We start from the raw sequence: 14,539 nt of genomic DNA, 5'->3' as shown, positions 1-14,539 counted from the left end.
TGGATCGATGCCCAGACACCGGAGCTTAGGAACTGCTATTCAATCTTGTCTCGGGCTTCCAAGCTTGTCTCGTCTTCTCTGATGTATGCAATGCCTTGGGTTTTAACGCCGCTTGAACCGCTCGCCGAATCGAGCAAATGCTCCCTTTTTCTTCGTGTCCTTGAACTCTGGTGTTCCTGATCTAACCTCTGTCTCTGATCTAACCTCCTCCATATCAACTGATTCGGGAGTCAGAGGCCGGTTGTTGTTGACTGAAGAGGATTCTGCCAACATAATCCCACAGTAGCAACACGCCGTCCAACCGCCTCTGGCATTTTGTACATACATATGATCCCAGGAATTCGGGTCAATCGCAACCTCGCAAATGAGGCAATAGCGCTTGTGCCCAGCCTGCGCCCACTTGTGGTCGCACTTTGGACCGCCGAATGGCTCTGTCGCGCATCTCGAGCCTTTAGGTATTTCGCCTGAATATTGATACTAAAATCCTTGTGAGTAACAGGTCATTCAGTCATTTGGTGGCGAGCTTACCATCAGTTGCGGCTTCGAGCGAAAGTCGCATTCATCACACGTTTCCGTCCAGCCCTTTACCACTTCTGGGTCCCATATTGATGTTGTACCACAACGAGTGCATAGGCGAGTCATAGTCAGCTTCAAGGGCGCTTGTGGTTCTGGGCCGAGCCATTCGAGTAGACCGCTGCTTGGCCGGGCGTTCTCGATTTCGCGACCCTCGTTGACGAAATGATCGGCAATGTGATCTAGTCTTTCGTAGAATTGAGGGATGTTTAGGTACGGCGGCTCCCTGACATCCATGTCCTGCTCATATTCCTGCGAGTCGACCACTTGGTCGAATTCTTTGTCACAGAACCAGCATTCCCACGGCCCCTCCCAAGGGATTCTTCCTTCGAAATGACTTCGCACATGAGTCTTCCAAAACTCCCTGTTTGTTGAGGCAAAGTTGCATCTCGAATAGATGGAGAGTTCGCAAGTAAATATCACTGTAGACAAACTCTCGGGATCATCCCCATTATCCCCGTCTTCCTTATCCAATCGGGCATCACGTGGACTCCCATGTTCTAAAAGGAGTATAGAGTCTGAACGGGGAAGGTCGGGGCTTGGTATTCTGCTGTAATCGCCGTTATCACTCTCAACCTTCCCTGGGGTTCCCGCGATCTTGGCGGCTCGGTGGCTAGTTAAGCTAAGGAGTGACGAATCGTCATCGCGAATGTTGTCTTCATCATCGCTTTCACGAGCTGCATGAGGAAGAACCGCTAATGACACCTCACGAAGGTGGCTGCTGACATGTTTCAAGAACGCCTCGCGGTCAAGACGCTTTGATTCGGGGCCACAGAATGGGCAAGTTGACGGCCAAGCGATTAGTCCCATGTGGAATTGCAGATGCATTGCCCAGGGCTTTGTCCTTTGAAATGGTTGACAAACGTCCTGGCATTCCTCATGAATGCAACAATACGGCATGAGATCGTCGAAGATATGTTGTCTATCACCATCTTATTAGCACAAACTCATCATGACTCTCCTGGGCTGTAGCCATCCATGGCGCCATTTGACAGCATAACTGGTCAACCAGCGGGCGCAACTTACTTCCACTGAGTACGGGTCATAGGTCCTCGTAGTCCCCGCCAGCAGGCTGGGCAGTCAAACGTGCCACTGGTCTCGGCGGCTTCGGGCAAAGGCGGTATCCTGGGTCGTCCCTGACTGAGTGCCGATGCTGTGGTAGAGTATGAGGCAAAGGTAGCCACTGACGCTGTGTCGTCAAAATCCAGAGACAATAGCGGTTTCATAGCTGGTTTTTTGCTCCTGGCAATCATCGCCGCTGCCGAAGGTGCCAAATGACCTTTCACGCCCTCAGGATGGTAGGGAGAGGCACTAAGGCTTGACTCGGTTGGCATTGTCGACTTTGTTGTTTCAGTTAGACGAGGATTTGTGCTCGAAAAGAGCGACTCGGTTGGTGGATTAGTAATAGACTTGTTATCAAGACCCCCTTCGGCTTTATCTGAGATCCTGACGGTGCCTGGCTCCAGGTCTCTCGCCGCTTCTGCGCGCGATATACAAAGAGCCCGTTCCGCGTTTAATTCTCCAAGTCTTTCCACCAAGTATCTCGGAAGATTAGGAAATCGGTCCCTTATCTTCCGACAATAGCTAAGGGCTTGAGGGGTAGAAACGTCAAATAATTCGGCTTCCTGTTGCGACTCCTCGTCTGGGTCGTCAAAGAGGTCCATTGCCGGGTGCTCCACTGCCTGGCTGAGATCCATCAAGCAGTCGATGTACGTGGAAATATCTTCGAGGTTTTCCTGGCCTGTATCTGAGGATCGCGAATCAGAAACTGAGTCCCAGTCCGCTGAAGGATTCATCTGGGTTGCGCTCGAGTCCTGCAAGGTGAGGCCGACTTGTTCCTGCATTCGCCCCAGATCCGCCATGTCTTCGGAGAGACCTTGAAGTTGACTTTTGTCCAACCCCACAACACGATCAAATTCTGACGACAGTACCCGACTTAGCTGAAACAAGAGTGACAGGACATTGTGACGAAGTTCGGAGGCGTTGGTCAGGATCTCATCAAGATGGCCTTCTTCCACGGAGAACCCGTCGCCCCAGAGATACAGCCGGCGCAGCTCATGGCTATATGGTCTAGCAGTCTCTGAAGCCAAATTTCGTGACTTCTCGCAGAGTTGAACAGCCTTTACCAGTTTGCCAAAGAGGTCGAAGATGGCCCCGTAGAATGACCCAACGATCCCAAGGCTGCAAGCATAGTCGCCAGGCTCCGAGAGCCAACTGTGTACATCGACGGCCTCGTCTTGTCTCAGTGGCATGTTGCTCACATGGAGGACTCCGGTCCGAATGGCGAAATTATATAAAATTTCGTGATGATTTCCGCTCAGAAAGCCGATGATGATGTCGCCGCCTAGGTTGAGCGGGGTTTTTAATCCGCAAATGCGGCTGACGACACTGGCTGCGGACCTCGATGCTGATAGGATGAAACTGGAAGATCCTTGTACTTTGCATCTGTTCCACTGCATGATTTCATCTAGGATGGTGGTTAACCCCTCACCTGAACTTCCAATCTGCCTGCGTGGTAGAATGAAGCTCACGCTTGAAGACCTCACAACAGTCTGCACCTCGGGTTGACTGGACGGCCACTGTGAGTGAAGATGAGCGGCGTCGAGTTCATCGTCGGCACCGTCCTCGGCGGTGTGCCCATCGCTGTCTTGGCCTTTGAGAAATACCAGACGCTCTCAACCGTGTTGTCGACGTTTCGCAACCCCAGGGAAATCGTTCGTATGCAATCAAAAGTCGGCTCTCAGCGAACAATCTTCAGAAACAACGCCATCAACCTCCTATCTTCTGTCACGGATGACCGAGAATTGATCCACACGTGGATATCTGGGCTGACGGAATCGAACAATAATGCCAGTTCACCAACGGCCGACATAAACTTGACGTTGGCAGATATCTACCGAAGCCGCATCGATTCTTTAAAAGATACATTTTCGAGCTGCAAAAGTACGCTGGATGAGATTATGTTGACACTGGAGAAAATTTCCGACGAGTTATCAAGCATAGCAAACGTCATGGGGAAATCGTCAGTGGTAAGCTCTTGCTCTTGAGCCCCAGAAGAAAGCGTCTATCGAGGGTATCACTAATTTTTCAAATGCTTGAAGCCCAACATGAGTCCATCTACGAGCGGCAAAGAGTGGATGAGTCGGATGGGCGGTCGTCTCAAGTTGGCCTTGGGCAAATCTCACCTTTCGGCATCCATCGAGGATCTGCGGAATCTCAACTCGGATTTCAGTGTCATGACAAACCAGATTGTCAACACCCTGCGTGAAATCAGAAACGCAGATCTGCGGAATACTGGCGAGAAGACTGTAATGGAGCGAAAGAAGCCGAAGAGAACAGCTACCAACATTAATCACATCGAAGCCTACCAGCGAATTCGGCAAGCGTCAAACCTACTATACGACACACTGGCAAAGGACTGGACCTGCTTGTCACGCGAGCATAAGAGCCATGCTGCCAGCGTCTCCTGCATCGAGCCAGAGCAAGTCAGAATAGCTCAGCCGGTCAAGTTTGAGGTTGCCTTGACTGTACAAGAGGACACAATCGATGCAAGCAGCAAACAGGATGACACTCTTTCTGGGCCTCTCTGGCTAGAGGTTGAGTACGTGGATGGCAGCGGTCAGGACCAGGTTGCCATCGTCAAAACACACGGAGATCACCAAACTCTTGAAGAGCTGAGCACGGCTCTCACAAAGTTGTCAACAAAAGCGCTTCTTGTTGCGCCTCCATCCTCACAAAATGTCTCAAAGGTCCCGCGCAAGGTCCACTTTGACGCCGTCACGAGTCAACTAATTCCAGGGAATGATCCTGGGACATCACCCGGAGGGAAGCCCTCTTCGGAGCACAACAACAACAATAGTGGCCCGGTCCCTCCAGAGACAGCATCAGAGATGCAAATCATTGACTTGATGTTGGTCTCGGACTTTTGTGAGCACCTTCGCTCTCAATATCGACTTTGTCCATCGCAGCAATGCTTTCTAGGATGTCTAGGTGGCAAACACCTTCAAAGATTCTACATCCCGCCAGCAGACAGGCGAGTCTGCGACGAACCCAAGTCTCTCGAGGCAATAATCGCATGGATCGGCGCAAATTCTATGCACCGATGTCTACCGTTGCCTGTGGCATTACAAATTGCCGGCTCTCTCGCGGCATCTGTGTTACAGTTTCATTCCACGCCATGGTTACCCGAAACATGGCGTAGCCAAGACATCAGCTTCTTCAGTACTGAACTATCTGTAGAGGATGAGATACAACTTTCACATCCTCACTTTCAGGTCCAATTCTCCAACCACATCAAAAAGAGCATGTCACAGTACTCCAAGACGTCAGATCTCACTTTGGTCAACAGTGAGGAGGTATCGCTGTCTGGCGCCAGAAACGAGATTCTCTTCCGGCTCGGCATTGTCCTTCTTGAGGTTGGGTTCTCGCGCCCATGGCACAGTCTACGCGAAGAGATTCTCAACTTGAAGAAGCTGCCCACTAATCGGCGGACGGATTACCATGTTGCAGAGAAATTATGTGCCATTTTGATGAACCAGATGGGCGCGAGATATCCGCGGATCATCCGCAAATGCATCGGGTGCGATTTTGGGCTCGACGAGCCGCAGGACGACTTGGAGGCCAGCGAAGAGCTGCAAGACGTATTCCTACTTGACGTGGTCATAGAACTTCAGCGTCTAAAGGAGCGAGTTCAAGCGCTGGGTTAGAGTACAAGCATTTATGACTTCTCGTAAACATTGACCGCGGTTGGCTGAAGCTATAAGGAGAAGTTGAGTAGTGCGACGAGGTTGCGCTGAGTCTCTTGTGACACGATAGAATTCCATGCCGGCTGTGGAGGTGGTTGAAAATTGATCCTTATTACTCTCCATCTCCAAAATGCGCTGACCTACCGCGGGCCTTATATATACTAAAGGCCATTGTCTGTGATGGCTTTGGCTACGGTGTTCAGTACAAACATAGTCGATGCCATTTAGTGGGTGCTCAAATGCAGCAACGAATTTCGCAGGGGGGATCACACTTTCATGAGCACTCATATCTAACTGCCATCACACTCCCTTATCGTCTTGTTTCTTGCCACCAATCCGAACAATGGTTTTCAAGGTAAGTACAGAGTACATCATTTCCATTATCAGCGCTGCATGGTGGATCGCTCAGTTTTACTGGCTGACTTGACAAGGGTTGTGTTCTAAGTCGGACCAACAGAAGTCGGACCAACAGAGGTTGGTTGGGCACCCCCAATACGTTACCACCTCCTTTTTCAGGCTAGGCCGACTCAATTGCTATTCCAGAGCGAGCGGGGATGGTGCCCAACTTCCGGTGGTCCGACTTGGGCAGCAATCTTCAACAGGCCAAGAAGAGACTCATCCAGGTATAAAGCCACGCCTTCCAAGTTCCCTCAAGATGTAAGCCTCTCTTCCATAGCCTCTCTTCCATAGCTTTGGACAATCAGATTTTTATTATTTTTCATCCAATCTACCCCAAGCATCCCCCTTGGATATCCCCTCGAAGATTCTCAGCAACAAACATGCCTTCTTCCAACAAGTGCTCTAAATGCGGTCTTTCCTACGGCCAGAACGAGTCCCACAATTGTGGGAAATGAAGGACTGATACGGAGCGAGGTATAGTTAAAGCGGCTGTTTCCTCCTTCGACCTTCGTCACTAACTTTCAGAAAGTCTGCCTGGACCCATGTGCGACGAAACGAGTTGGTTGCAGTGGCCTTGAACAAGTCCTGCATTATTTGACTTCGCTTTTGTTGGAACTGAGAAGGTGGCTCCTCACAGTTACTCATCCTCGATGGTTCGAGCGTGCTTGGTCCAACATCTGGATTTTATGTCATTTAGTCTTTGATTCTACTATAGCGCCTTCATCGCCCAAATGGAGTACTATCACCGCCCAATCCCGGCCGTTATGCTATTTGTAGAAGCAAGAACCAAAGGTGATCATGGAGCGGCGTTAAGTAGTGTTGGCTCGTCATCGCTCGTATATATCTTGGCGATTGTCTAGACCAATCTCTAACCGTTACATACCCACTGCCCCAACGTCTACCTATTATTTGTAGTCGTATAATTCAAGATGGCTTGTCGATGATGCACAAAGTCTTCAGACAGAGCATCATAAACATGCGACGGTTTAGAAGAGCCACTTCACCGATAGCACCGAGCATTGGGCGCCGTGACCCAAGCCTCTCCAGCAGATTGGACCAAGGTCTTAATAGTGTTTACAGATTACACAGATGCATGGCTTGCAGTCCGAGTTCTACGGGTATTGGATGCAAGAATTTCCCGACCTAGGAGTTTCGACTGACCGTACCCGGGTCTTCCGAACATGCCGTTCTATCCGTCGGATGCGCACTTGCGGCCCGCGCACAGAGCGGGTAAGTTACTTCTGGTGCATTTGCCGCACAAGGCTATTTCTGAGGGCTATCTTTGAGGTTCTGTTGCGTCGCCAAGAGCAGGCGTTTCAGTTGGTTCGGAAAGTGACGTGGCAACGTATGAATCCTACAGTTCTATCTGCCTAGACAGAAGACCAGAGCAAAAATCAACCCACACCAGGAAGAAATGGACGCCGATATTCTCATCCGAGCCAAATGCGTGGTGACACTTTATCCTGAAGACTCGGAGCTCCAGGCCATCTCCATCCGCAACGGCTACATCGCCGCCGTGTCTGGAGATGCACATGGCCTCGATGATTGCGTGGGGCCGAACACGCTCGTCATTGATGAGCGTGACAGTACTGTGCTCCCAGCCCTCGACGATACGCATACGCATCTCATGGTTGCTGGGCTTAGCCAGTTAGACGTCCCTGTGCACACGGCCCGCAGCGTCGACGAGATGCTCACCATGCTCGGCAAGCGTGCGGCCGAGGTCGAAGCCGGCAGCTGGATCACGACGACGTGGAACTGGCTGGAATACAACCTCGAGGAACAGCGCCTCCCGACGGCACAGGAGCTGGATAAGGTCAGCGTGGCTCATCCCATTGCGGTGCGGCGAGGCGGGCACAACCTCGTTGCGAACTCGCTCGCGCTCAAGCTTGGCGGCATCACGGCCGACATGGCCAGTCCAGCTGGTGGCAAGATCGGACGAGACGACGACGGCCGGTTGGATGGCCATCTCCAGGATGCCGCCATGGCCGGTATCATGAGCATCATGCCAGCTCCGAGCCTGAGCAAGCGCATGGCCGGCATCGAGCAAGCCTCAGCTTCATATGCTGCAACGGGCATCGGCTGCGTGCGCGATTGCGCGGTGCCCGTCGAGGATCTTGACATGCTGAAGCGCACCCACGATGCTGGCAAGTTGCATGTACGTATGCGTGCCCTCGTGTCTACTATGGGCATGAACTCGGCGGCCCAGGTGACGAAGCTGCTGGACAAGATGGAGGCGTGGCGCCATCTGCAGTTTGATCCATGGCTCTCCGTCTGGGGCGTCAAGTTCATCTTGGACGGTGGACTTGAAGCCAACGCCACCGAGGAGCCCTACATTGGCCGTCCGGACGTGGGATGCTGCGGTGGCGATGTGGGCAACTATCGCGGCACGCTGATCTGGGACCCAGATGAGCTCTTTCAGGCCATGGACATAGTCGTCCGGAGCGGCTGGCGCATCGGAACCCATGCCTTTGGAGATCGTGCCGTCCGGGTATTGCTTGATGTCTACGAGCGGTTGCTACGCCATCACCCGCATCTCCCTCCCAATACTCTTGTCATGGAGCACGGTGGCCTCGCGACGCCTGAACAGCGCTCTCGAGCCATTAGCCTGGGAATCCCCTGCACAATCCAGCATCCGTTGATCCATGAAGCTGCGGCTTTCGAGACGCTGTATCTTGGCAAAGAGAGGGTCGCCCGCTGCTTCCCGGCACGAGGCTGGCTGGATGCCGGTGGCCTTGTGGCCGGCGGCTCTGACTATCCCGTAGGCGTCTACGGCCCCATGCGCTCCGTCTGGGGAATGACGACGCGTCAAACCGTTGCAGGCATCATGGGACCCGAGCATGCCATACCCGTCGAAGAGGCCATCGCCATGCACACAACGCTTGCCACTACCCTGCTGGGAGAGTCCGATACAAGGGGGACAATCGCTCCGGGCCGCTTTGCTGATTTGACCATTTGGCCTTGGAATCCCCTGACTGCACAAGATCCGAGTGACTTGCGGGATCTGCTCCCTCTCTATACAATAGTCGGTGGTAAACTGAAGCATAGTCCGACAAAGGGCGATGAAGTCTTTTACCGTCGTCCGGACGGTGAGTAAGAAAATCTATGTTAAGATTGCGGATACCGGACCACAATTACCTAGGCATAGAATATTCCAGATCTTAAAACATATTCAAACATGGTCGCCTATTCCAGGCGGCGCCATCACCTGCATAACGAGGGGCATTATTTAGCGATAGGAGTACGATTGTGTTGGATAGCTTAGGTGACCGGGAAAGGACATTACTGCCGCCCATATTCTTACACACGACATCTTGGAGCCCTGGTGTTCCATGCCTCCAACTCAGCAACAGCGGGCTATTCTAGACAAGCCTCCAGCTTAGCCACACTTGCCTTTCGGCGGCTTAGGAGTCCCAGGTATGAAAGCAGCAGACGTCTGGCACCAGGGTTGCATCCCATCAATTGTCTTGATCTTGTCTACTATGACTAATTTACCGTTCCTCACAGCGGTGGTCTTAGTAACCTCGGTAGTACACCTGGCATGTAATATCAGCTACTGTAAAACTGTATTCTACGGTCAGACCATATACATACATGACAGCGGGAGAGAGTGAGGGGATGAAGATGTATTGAAATTTGGAGAACTGATGGCGGGATTCAATGATGGCGTAGCGACCTGAGAGTTGCGTAATTGACGTCCAAGGGCGTGGAGGATTTGGGGCTGGTAGTGTGTACGCGTAGTCCTCCTCAACAGCGGCGTTGGAGGCTTATATAGAAATGGAGTTCAGAATGCGCAACCTACCATTTACGAGGGATGAGAAAGGATTCGGGTGAAGCCGGCATCTGGCGCATTCTGCTTCATGCAAGTCGTCCAATCTTGACCTCACATGTCACTTGGCCAGGAGTTGGGCTGTCTGGTGTCGCTGGTGTCGGACTTGGGCACACATAACACGTTACACAGGCAGAGGCGGTCAGCACATTCAGCAGTGGTAATTTGAACGAGTGGGTTGCAAAGCTGGCTGGTCTGCGTACCATTGCAGATGCATATCAGACGGCCAAGAGCGAAGAAGGTCACAGTCATTTGAGGAATGAAAACATGGCAAACAAGGATTGGTGGCCTCGTCTCGACAACCGGAATGTTGGCGTTATGCGTGTGACATAATATCGCGAATGCATGCCAGACATTGCAACGTCATTGGTGGCCTTGTTTCAACCAGCCGAATTTTCTGTTACACGGCAATTGTGCTCAAGTCAGATGATCCAGATGCCTGCTCGACAAGGCAAACACGACTACCCCGCTTCACCATAGACGGCCTTTCCTCTGCTACTCTCTACTCCCGCGGGAACATCTCGAGTGGCAGAGAGCAGAGAATACGCTTAACCCCAACCCTCCCTCCGCAACTGGCCTAGCCTACAGAGCCGCCTCCCACAGTACGAAACTGCACATTTAGTCGATCCTCCGAGGACTACACTACATGCCATGTCGGGCACCGAAGACTGGGACCCTAACGCGGTGCCCATGTCGGTCAGTGATGACTCGGACATGGACGCCGTGCTGTCCAGCGACGACTCGGACGTCGAAGCCGTTGCCATCGACAGTCGACGGCGGCCATATATCTCAAGTTTCCAAAACCTCCATTCTTTGGCTGAATCCTTCAATGTGGACGACGGGTTTTTTTCCCATTGCACATTCAGCTACCTGGGCCCCAACTACACATTTTACTTTGGACAGTCGCCAAAGACAAAGAAGGAGCTTACTCTGCAGCTCATATCCGACGCATTGAAGAGAATCCCCGCCCCCGAAATCTACCCCAGGGCACCCTCGCGTATCAAAGTGTACCCTCACGCCGCCATCGACGAGCATGTCTATCTCAAGTTGCCCAACATCCTTCGCTATGAGGAGTTGGCTGGCACCAACTTGATGGCCAGGCTGTGTCTGCACGAAGTCAACGCCTTCGAGCAGCTCGAGCGGCTAGAGCGGCACCACCACACACACCCCAACATTGCAAAGTATCACGGATGCATCGTCAGAGGAGAACGTGTTGTAGGCGTCGTCATAGACCGCTATCCCATCACGCTGGCCGACAGGATCATCGAGGAAGGTTCGGACGCCTTCCCCTGGGAAAATTGCTTGCAGAGAATCGAGTCCGCCATCAAGCACCTCCACAAGCTAGGCCTCGCGCATAACGACCTCAACCCGAACAACATCATGCTCGACAATTCCGACGTTCCCTACCTGATCGACTTGGGATCCTGCCGCCCCTTTGGCAAAGGCCTCGTAACAGCTGGCACTGTAGGCTGGGTTGATGGAGACTTTACTGTGTCTGCTATTGAACACGATGAAGTTGGCCTGAGAAAGCTCAAGGCCTGGTTCGAAAAGAACTTAATAAAATGATTTTACATGCATGAAGCGGACTCTAGTAGTGTATATACACACCTAGAGGAGGGACTAGAAGTACAATCTTTTTTATTCCTATCGAAATGAGCAGTTTGAGAGGTTGGCGGGATCCAAAATGAGCAGGGAACCGACATGCTCAAGGTCCTCAAGAGTCGAGAGCCGAGGCTCAACAATGTATCTTTGGGTTGAACTCTGCAGATTCCATCCTGCTTGTTTGCTCAGCCAAATTCGTTCAACCAGAAGAATCTCCCAATCTTAACCGGGGTGCCCGCACAGCCCTCTCACACAATGTGTCTCGGAAGCTGGATAAATGGGACTTGACTCCTCATCAGTTGAGGAGATGATATGATTGGTGGACTTGAGAAAATTAGTGTAGAATTAAATGTGAAGTTCCATTTCTTCTTAGAATATTCCGGCGATTCATTTCTACATACGCTATGGACAATACCCTCGAACTTGGGTGATGGTGTACAGAACGCTGCAACAGAAGCTCCCTGGTTATAACTTAGTTGCCAGCATCGCCTTGGCTGAATCAATCACCGTCTTCTCATGTGGTATCCATTCCAGTCCTAAAATCTTTGTCGCTTGAGAATTGTCGTATCCAAAGGACTGCAGGTTTGGATTTGGGGCTCCTCCCATGTTCTCCTCATCAGGCAATCTATCCCGCAGTTCGGGGAGGCTCTCGTAGAGAATTTTCCCCATTTCAGCATTGCTATAATGGCCAGCAGTGACTAGAAAGCGTTTACCAGCGGCATCTGGTTCTTCCACGGCCTTGACGTGGGCCAGCGCCACATCGCGAACGTCGACCCAGAGTGGGAGCGCGGTCGGAGGCAAGCCATCCTTGTGCTTTCCAGAAATAACATCCGCAAGTAGCTGGCTTGAAGTGTTGACCGAGGCTAAGGACTTGACGGGATACTTGATCGGACCGTATATCATTGGAGGGTTGATGGTAGTGAGAGAGAATGCCGGGTTTTCCGTGGCAATAAAATCCCACGCTGCCTTTTCAGCCATTACCTTCGATACTACGTAGGCAATGCCCCCGCTCTTGTTGGCATCTTCAAGGGTAAGAGGACTCCAGTCGGCCTCCGAATAAGTTTTCTTCGCTCCAAGTGATGCCAGTCCCGGGTTTAGAATCGCGGCAAAGGAAGATGTGACGACGACGCGTGTGACGGTTGGACAAAGGTTCTTCAGAGCTCCGAGGACTCCAGTTGTACCAAGAACCGCTGGGTCAATCAGATCTTTCTTTGGGTCCTTGACGTCGTAGTGGAACTGATGGTATGGTTAAATGTCTGAGTAAACGAGATCACGGACTTGTTCGACATACGGGACTAGCAACGTGGATGGCGGCTTCTAACCCATGAACTCCCAAATCTTGGAAGGCGTCATTCGATGCTATATCGGGGACGATAGCGATAGCAAGCCTCTCTTGATCGACTTCTTGGAACGCACTACGAATCAACTGTACTTTCTCTTGCGAGCGGACTGTCGTTACAACACTATGGCCACGCTTGAGGAGCACGTCAATGACATGCCCAGCAACGAAGCCCGTGCCACCTAGCTGCAGGTCAGACACTATAAGCCATGCAAGGAGTATAATGGGGTGTAATACCTGTGACAAGAATCTTGGGCATGTTGTATCAATATGGTCGACCTGGGTAGAAAGAAATTTGATGGACACGGTACCGTGCTGGCTCTTTCGTCGACATGCCTTCAATTTAAATACTCTATCTATCGGTCTTTTGTGACGTAATTGATAGAGCTAGCTCTAGATCGTGTGGCGTGATTCTCACTTTCAGTTCAATACGCCATCGGAGATAGCTAAACGAGTTTTCGGTGTTAGGAGTCCCACATTCTGAGCTTGGGAGAAGGTGGGGAGAGCTAAGCTTCCCAGATGAGCTAGCGTTCCGGTATAAAGGCCACAAGAAACCCCTTGTCTGACGATGTTCGCGCGGCGGGCCGATAACAAGGCATGTTTGAAGTTTATTAATGACGGGCTATTACAAAGCAAGCCATGCAATGCACATTCCCATCATGAACCAAGGGCTGTGACGTATTATGGTGGACGTGGGGAATTTCGATTGATAGGAGCCACAGTCGCACCCAATAAATGGTCCTTTTACTACCTTACAAAGTCAAGCCGCGACACAATTTGACACACCTGTTCCTTTTTGACGCCAATTTATCGTACAATATAAGAATCCCCCTCCCCCAAAAAACAACGGCATCTGATTCACTATTGTCAATTCACCATGGCACAACAGTACGCCAAAGCCCAGTCGGAAAACTTTAGCAACTACATCAAGAATGTTGTTGTTGTCGGGGTACGAATTAACCGTCTTGAAAGATGACGTGGAGCTAACAATATACAGGCTACTGGAAATATCGGCAAAAACATCACCGAGAGTCTGATTGGAACCGAGAAGCACGTCGTGACAGCCATTACACGTGTTGGGAGTACCAGTCAGCCACCAAGCGGTGTTTTGGTCGCGCATGTCGACTACAATGACGAGTCTTCTCTTGTTGCTGCCTTGAAGGGCCAGGAATTCTTGATCATCTGCTTGTCCTTGAGCGCTCCACCTGACACACACGGAAAGTTGGTCAAAGCAGCTGCCAAGGCAGGCGTCCCCTACGTTATGCCGAATGCGTATGGCATCGACTTCTACGGCAAAGAGGGGCTACGAAAGGACATCCCTATCGGGAGCAAAATCCTTGACAATACCGCACAAGTGGAGGAACTGGGTATGACCTGGGTCGCACTCACAAATGGCTTCTGGTACGAATACAGCCTGGGTCTCGGGCCTGAGTTGTTTGGGGTTGATGTCAAGAACCGCAAGGTTACGCTCTACGACGACGGCTGTACCCATATCAATACATCCACCATGAAGCAATGTGGCCGCGCGGTGGCTTCGCTGCTAAGTCTCAAGAAGCTTCCCATCGACGAGAATGATCAGTCGGTGACCATCTCGCGGTTCGCCAACAAGCCCTTGTACATTTCAAGCTTCTTGGTGTCTCAGAGGGACATATTTGATAGTGTGAAGAGAGTGACAGGGACGAGTGAAGAGGACTGGCAAGTTGCATATCAGCCAGCCAAGGAGCGTTATCAAGAAGGTCTTGCGGAACTTGAACAAGGCAACCAATTGGGCTTCTACAAGGCGATGTATGCCCGCACCTTCTATCGAAATGGCGATGGCACCTTCGAAACTGTCAATGATGACCTGGGATTGCCGAATGAGGACTTGGATGAAGCCACCTCATTGGCAGTCCATAGAGGGGATAAGGACTCGTAGCTCATTAAGGGTTTTTAGTTTATACAGTTTGATATCGCGGAATGCTTCGCGGTTAGTGAAGAGCTAAAACAAAACTTTGATGAAAATAAAGGTGAGGTGGGGAGCAATTACTGGAAACATGTGCGCAGTAAGCCTAATCT

At 51.4% G+C, this 14,539-nt stretch overlaps 6 protein-coding genes across 6 annotated transcripts; 4 read left to right on the top strand and 2 right to left on the bottom strand.

Moving 5' to 3' along the window:
• Positions 1-102: 102 nt before the first annotated feature.
• On the bottom strand, positions 103-2,825 carry BGZ61DRAFT_480797 (uncharacterized protein; the record flags this gene model as incomplete). Its single annotated transcript, XM_046249241.1, has 3 exons — positions 103-477; positions 529-1,495; positions 1,600-2,825. 3 exons carry the CDS (start codon positions 2,823-2,825, stop codon positions 103-105), a joined length of 2,568 nt encoding a protein of 855 aa, XP_046101695.1.
• A 251-nt stretch (positions 2,826-3,076) lies between these two features.
• Positions 3,077-5,578, top strand: BGZ61DRAFT_64754 (uncharacterized protein). The gene is made up of 2 exons (XM_046256948.1): positions 3,077-3,602; positions 3,675-5,578. The coding sequence occupies exons 1-2, from the start codon at positions 3,165-3,167 to the stop codon at positions 5,277-5,279; spliced, it is 2,043 nt and encodes a 680-aa protein (XP_046101694.1). The 5' UTR covers positions 3,077-3,164; the 3' UTR covers positions 5,280-5,578.
• A 1,228-nt stretch (positions 5,579-6,806) lies between these two features.
• BGZ61DRAFT_520001 (amidohydrolase family-domain-containing protein) lies at positions 6,807-9,160 on the top strand (the record flags this gene model as incomplete). The annotated part of the gene is made up of 3 exons (XM_046252426.1): positions 6,807-6,947; positions 7,078-7,872; positions 7,924-9,160. The coding sequence occupies 3 exons, from the start codon at positions 6,807-6,809 to the stop codon at positions 8,809-8,811; spliced, it is 1,824 nt and encodes a 607-aa protein (XP_046101693.1). The 3' UTR covers positions 8,812-9,160.
• Positions 9,161-10,257: 1,097 nt separating this feature from the next.
• BGZ61DRAFT_496104 (kinase-like domain-containing protein) lies at positions 10,258-11,109 on the top strand (the record flags this gene model as incomplete). The annotated part of the gene is made up of 1 exon (XM_046250974.1): positions 10,258-11,109. The coding sequence occupies one exon, from the start codon at positions 10,258-10,260 to the stop codon at positions 11,107-11,109; it is 852 nt and encodes a 283-aa protein (XP_046101692.1).
• Positions 11,110-11,483: 374 nt separating this feature from the next.
• Positions 11,484-12,792, bottom strand: BGZ61DRAFT_395246 (ketoreductase). The gene is made up of 3 exons (XM_046242920.1): positions 12,722-12,792; positions 12,437-12,666; positions 11,484-12,381 (listed from the first exon to the last, which is right to left on the bottom strand). Exons 1-3 carry the CDS (start codon positions 12,741-12,743, stop codon positions 11,611-11,613), a joined length of 1,023 nt encoding a protein of 340 aa, XP_046101691.1. The 5' UTR covers positions 12,744-12,792; the 3' UTR covers positions 11,484-11,610.
• Positions 12,793-13,361: 569 nt separating this feature from the next.
• Positions 13,362-14,399, top strand: BGZ61DRAFT_496099 (CipA protein; the record flags this gene model as incomplete). Its single annotated transcript, XM_046250973.1, has 2 exons — positions 13,362-13,433; positions 13,482-14,399. 2 exons carry the CDS (start codon positions 13,362-13,364, stop codon positions 14,397-14,399), a joined length of 990 nt encoding a protein of 329 aa, XP_046101690.1.
• Positions 14,400-14,539: the final 140 nt, after the last annotated feature.

This window comes from Ilyonectria robusta (genome assembly GCF_021365365.1).
Source record: "Ilyonectria robusta strain PMI_751 chromosome Unknown BGZ61scaffold_16, whole genome shotgun sequence".
Lineage (NCBI taxonomy): Eukaryota > Fungi > Ascomycota > Sordariomycetes > Hypocreales > Nectriaceae > Ilyonectria > Ilyonectria robusta.
This window is presented reverse-complemented; position numbering and strand designations above follow the sequence as displayed.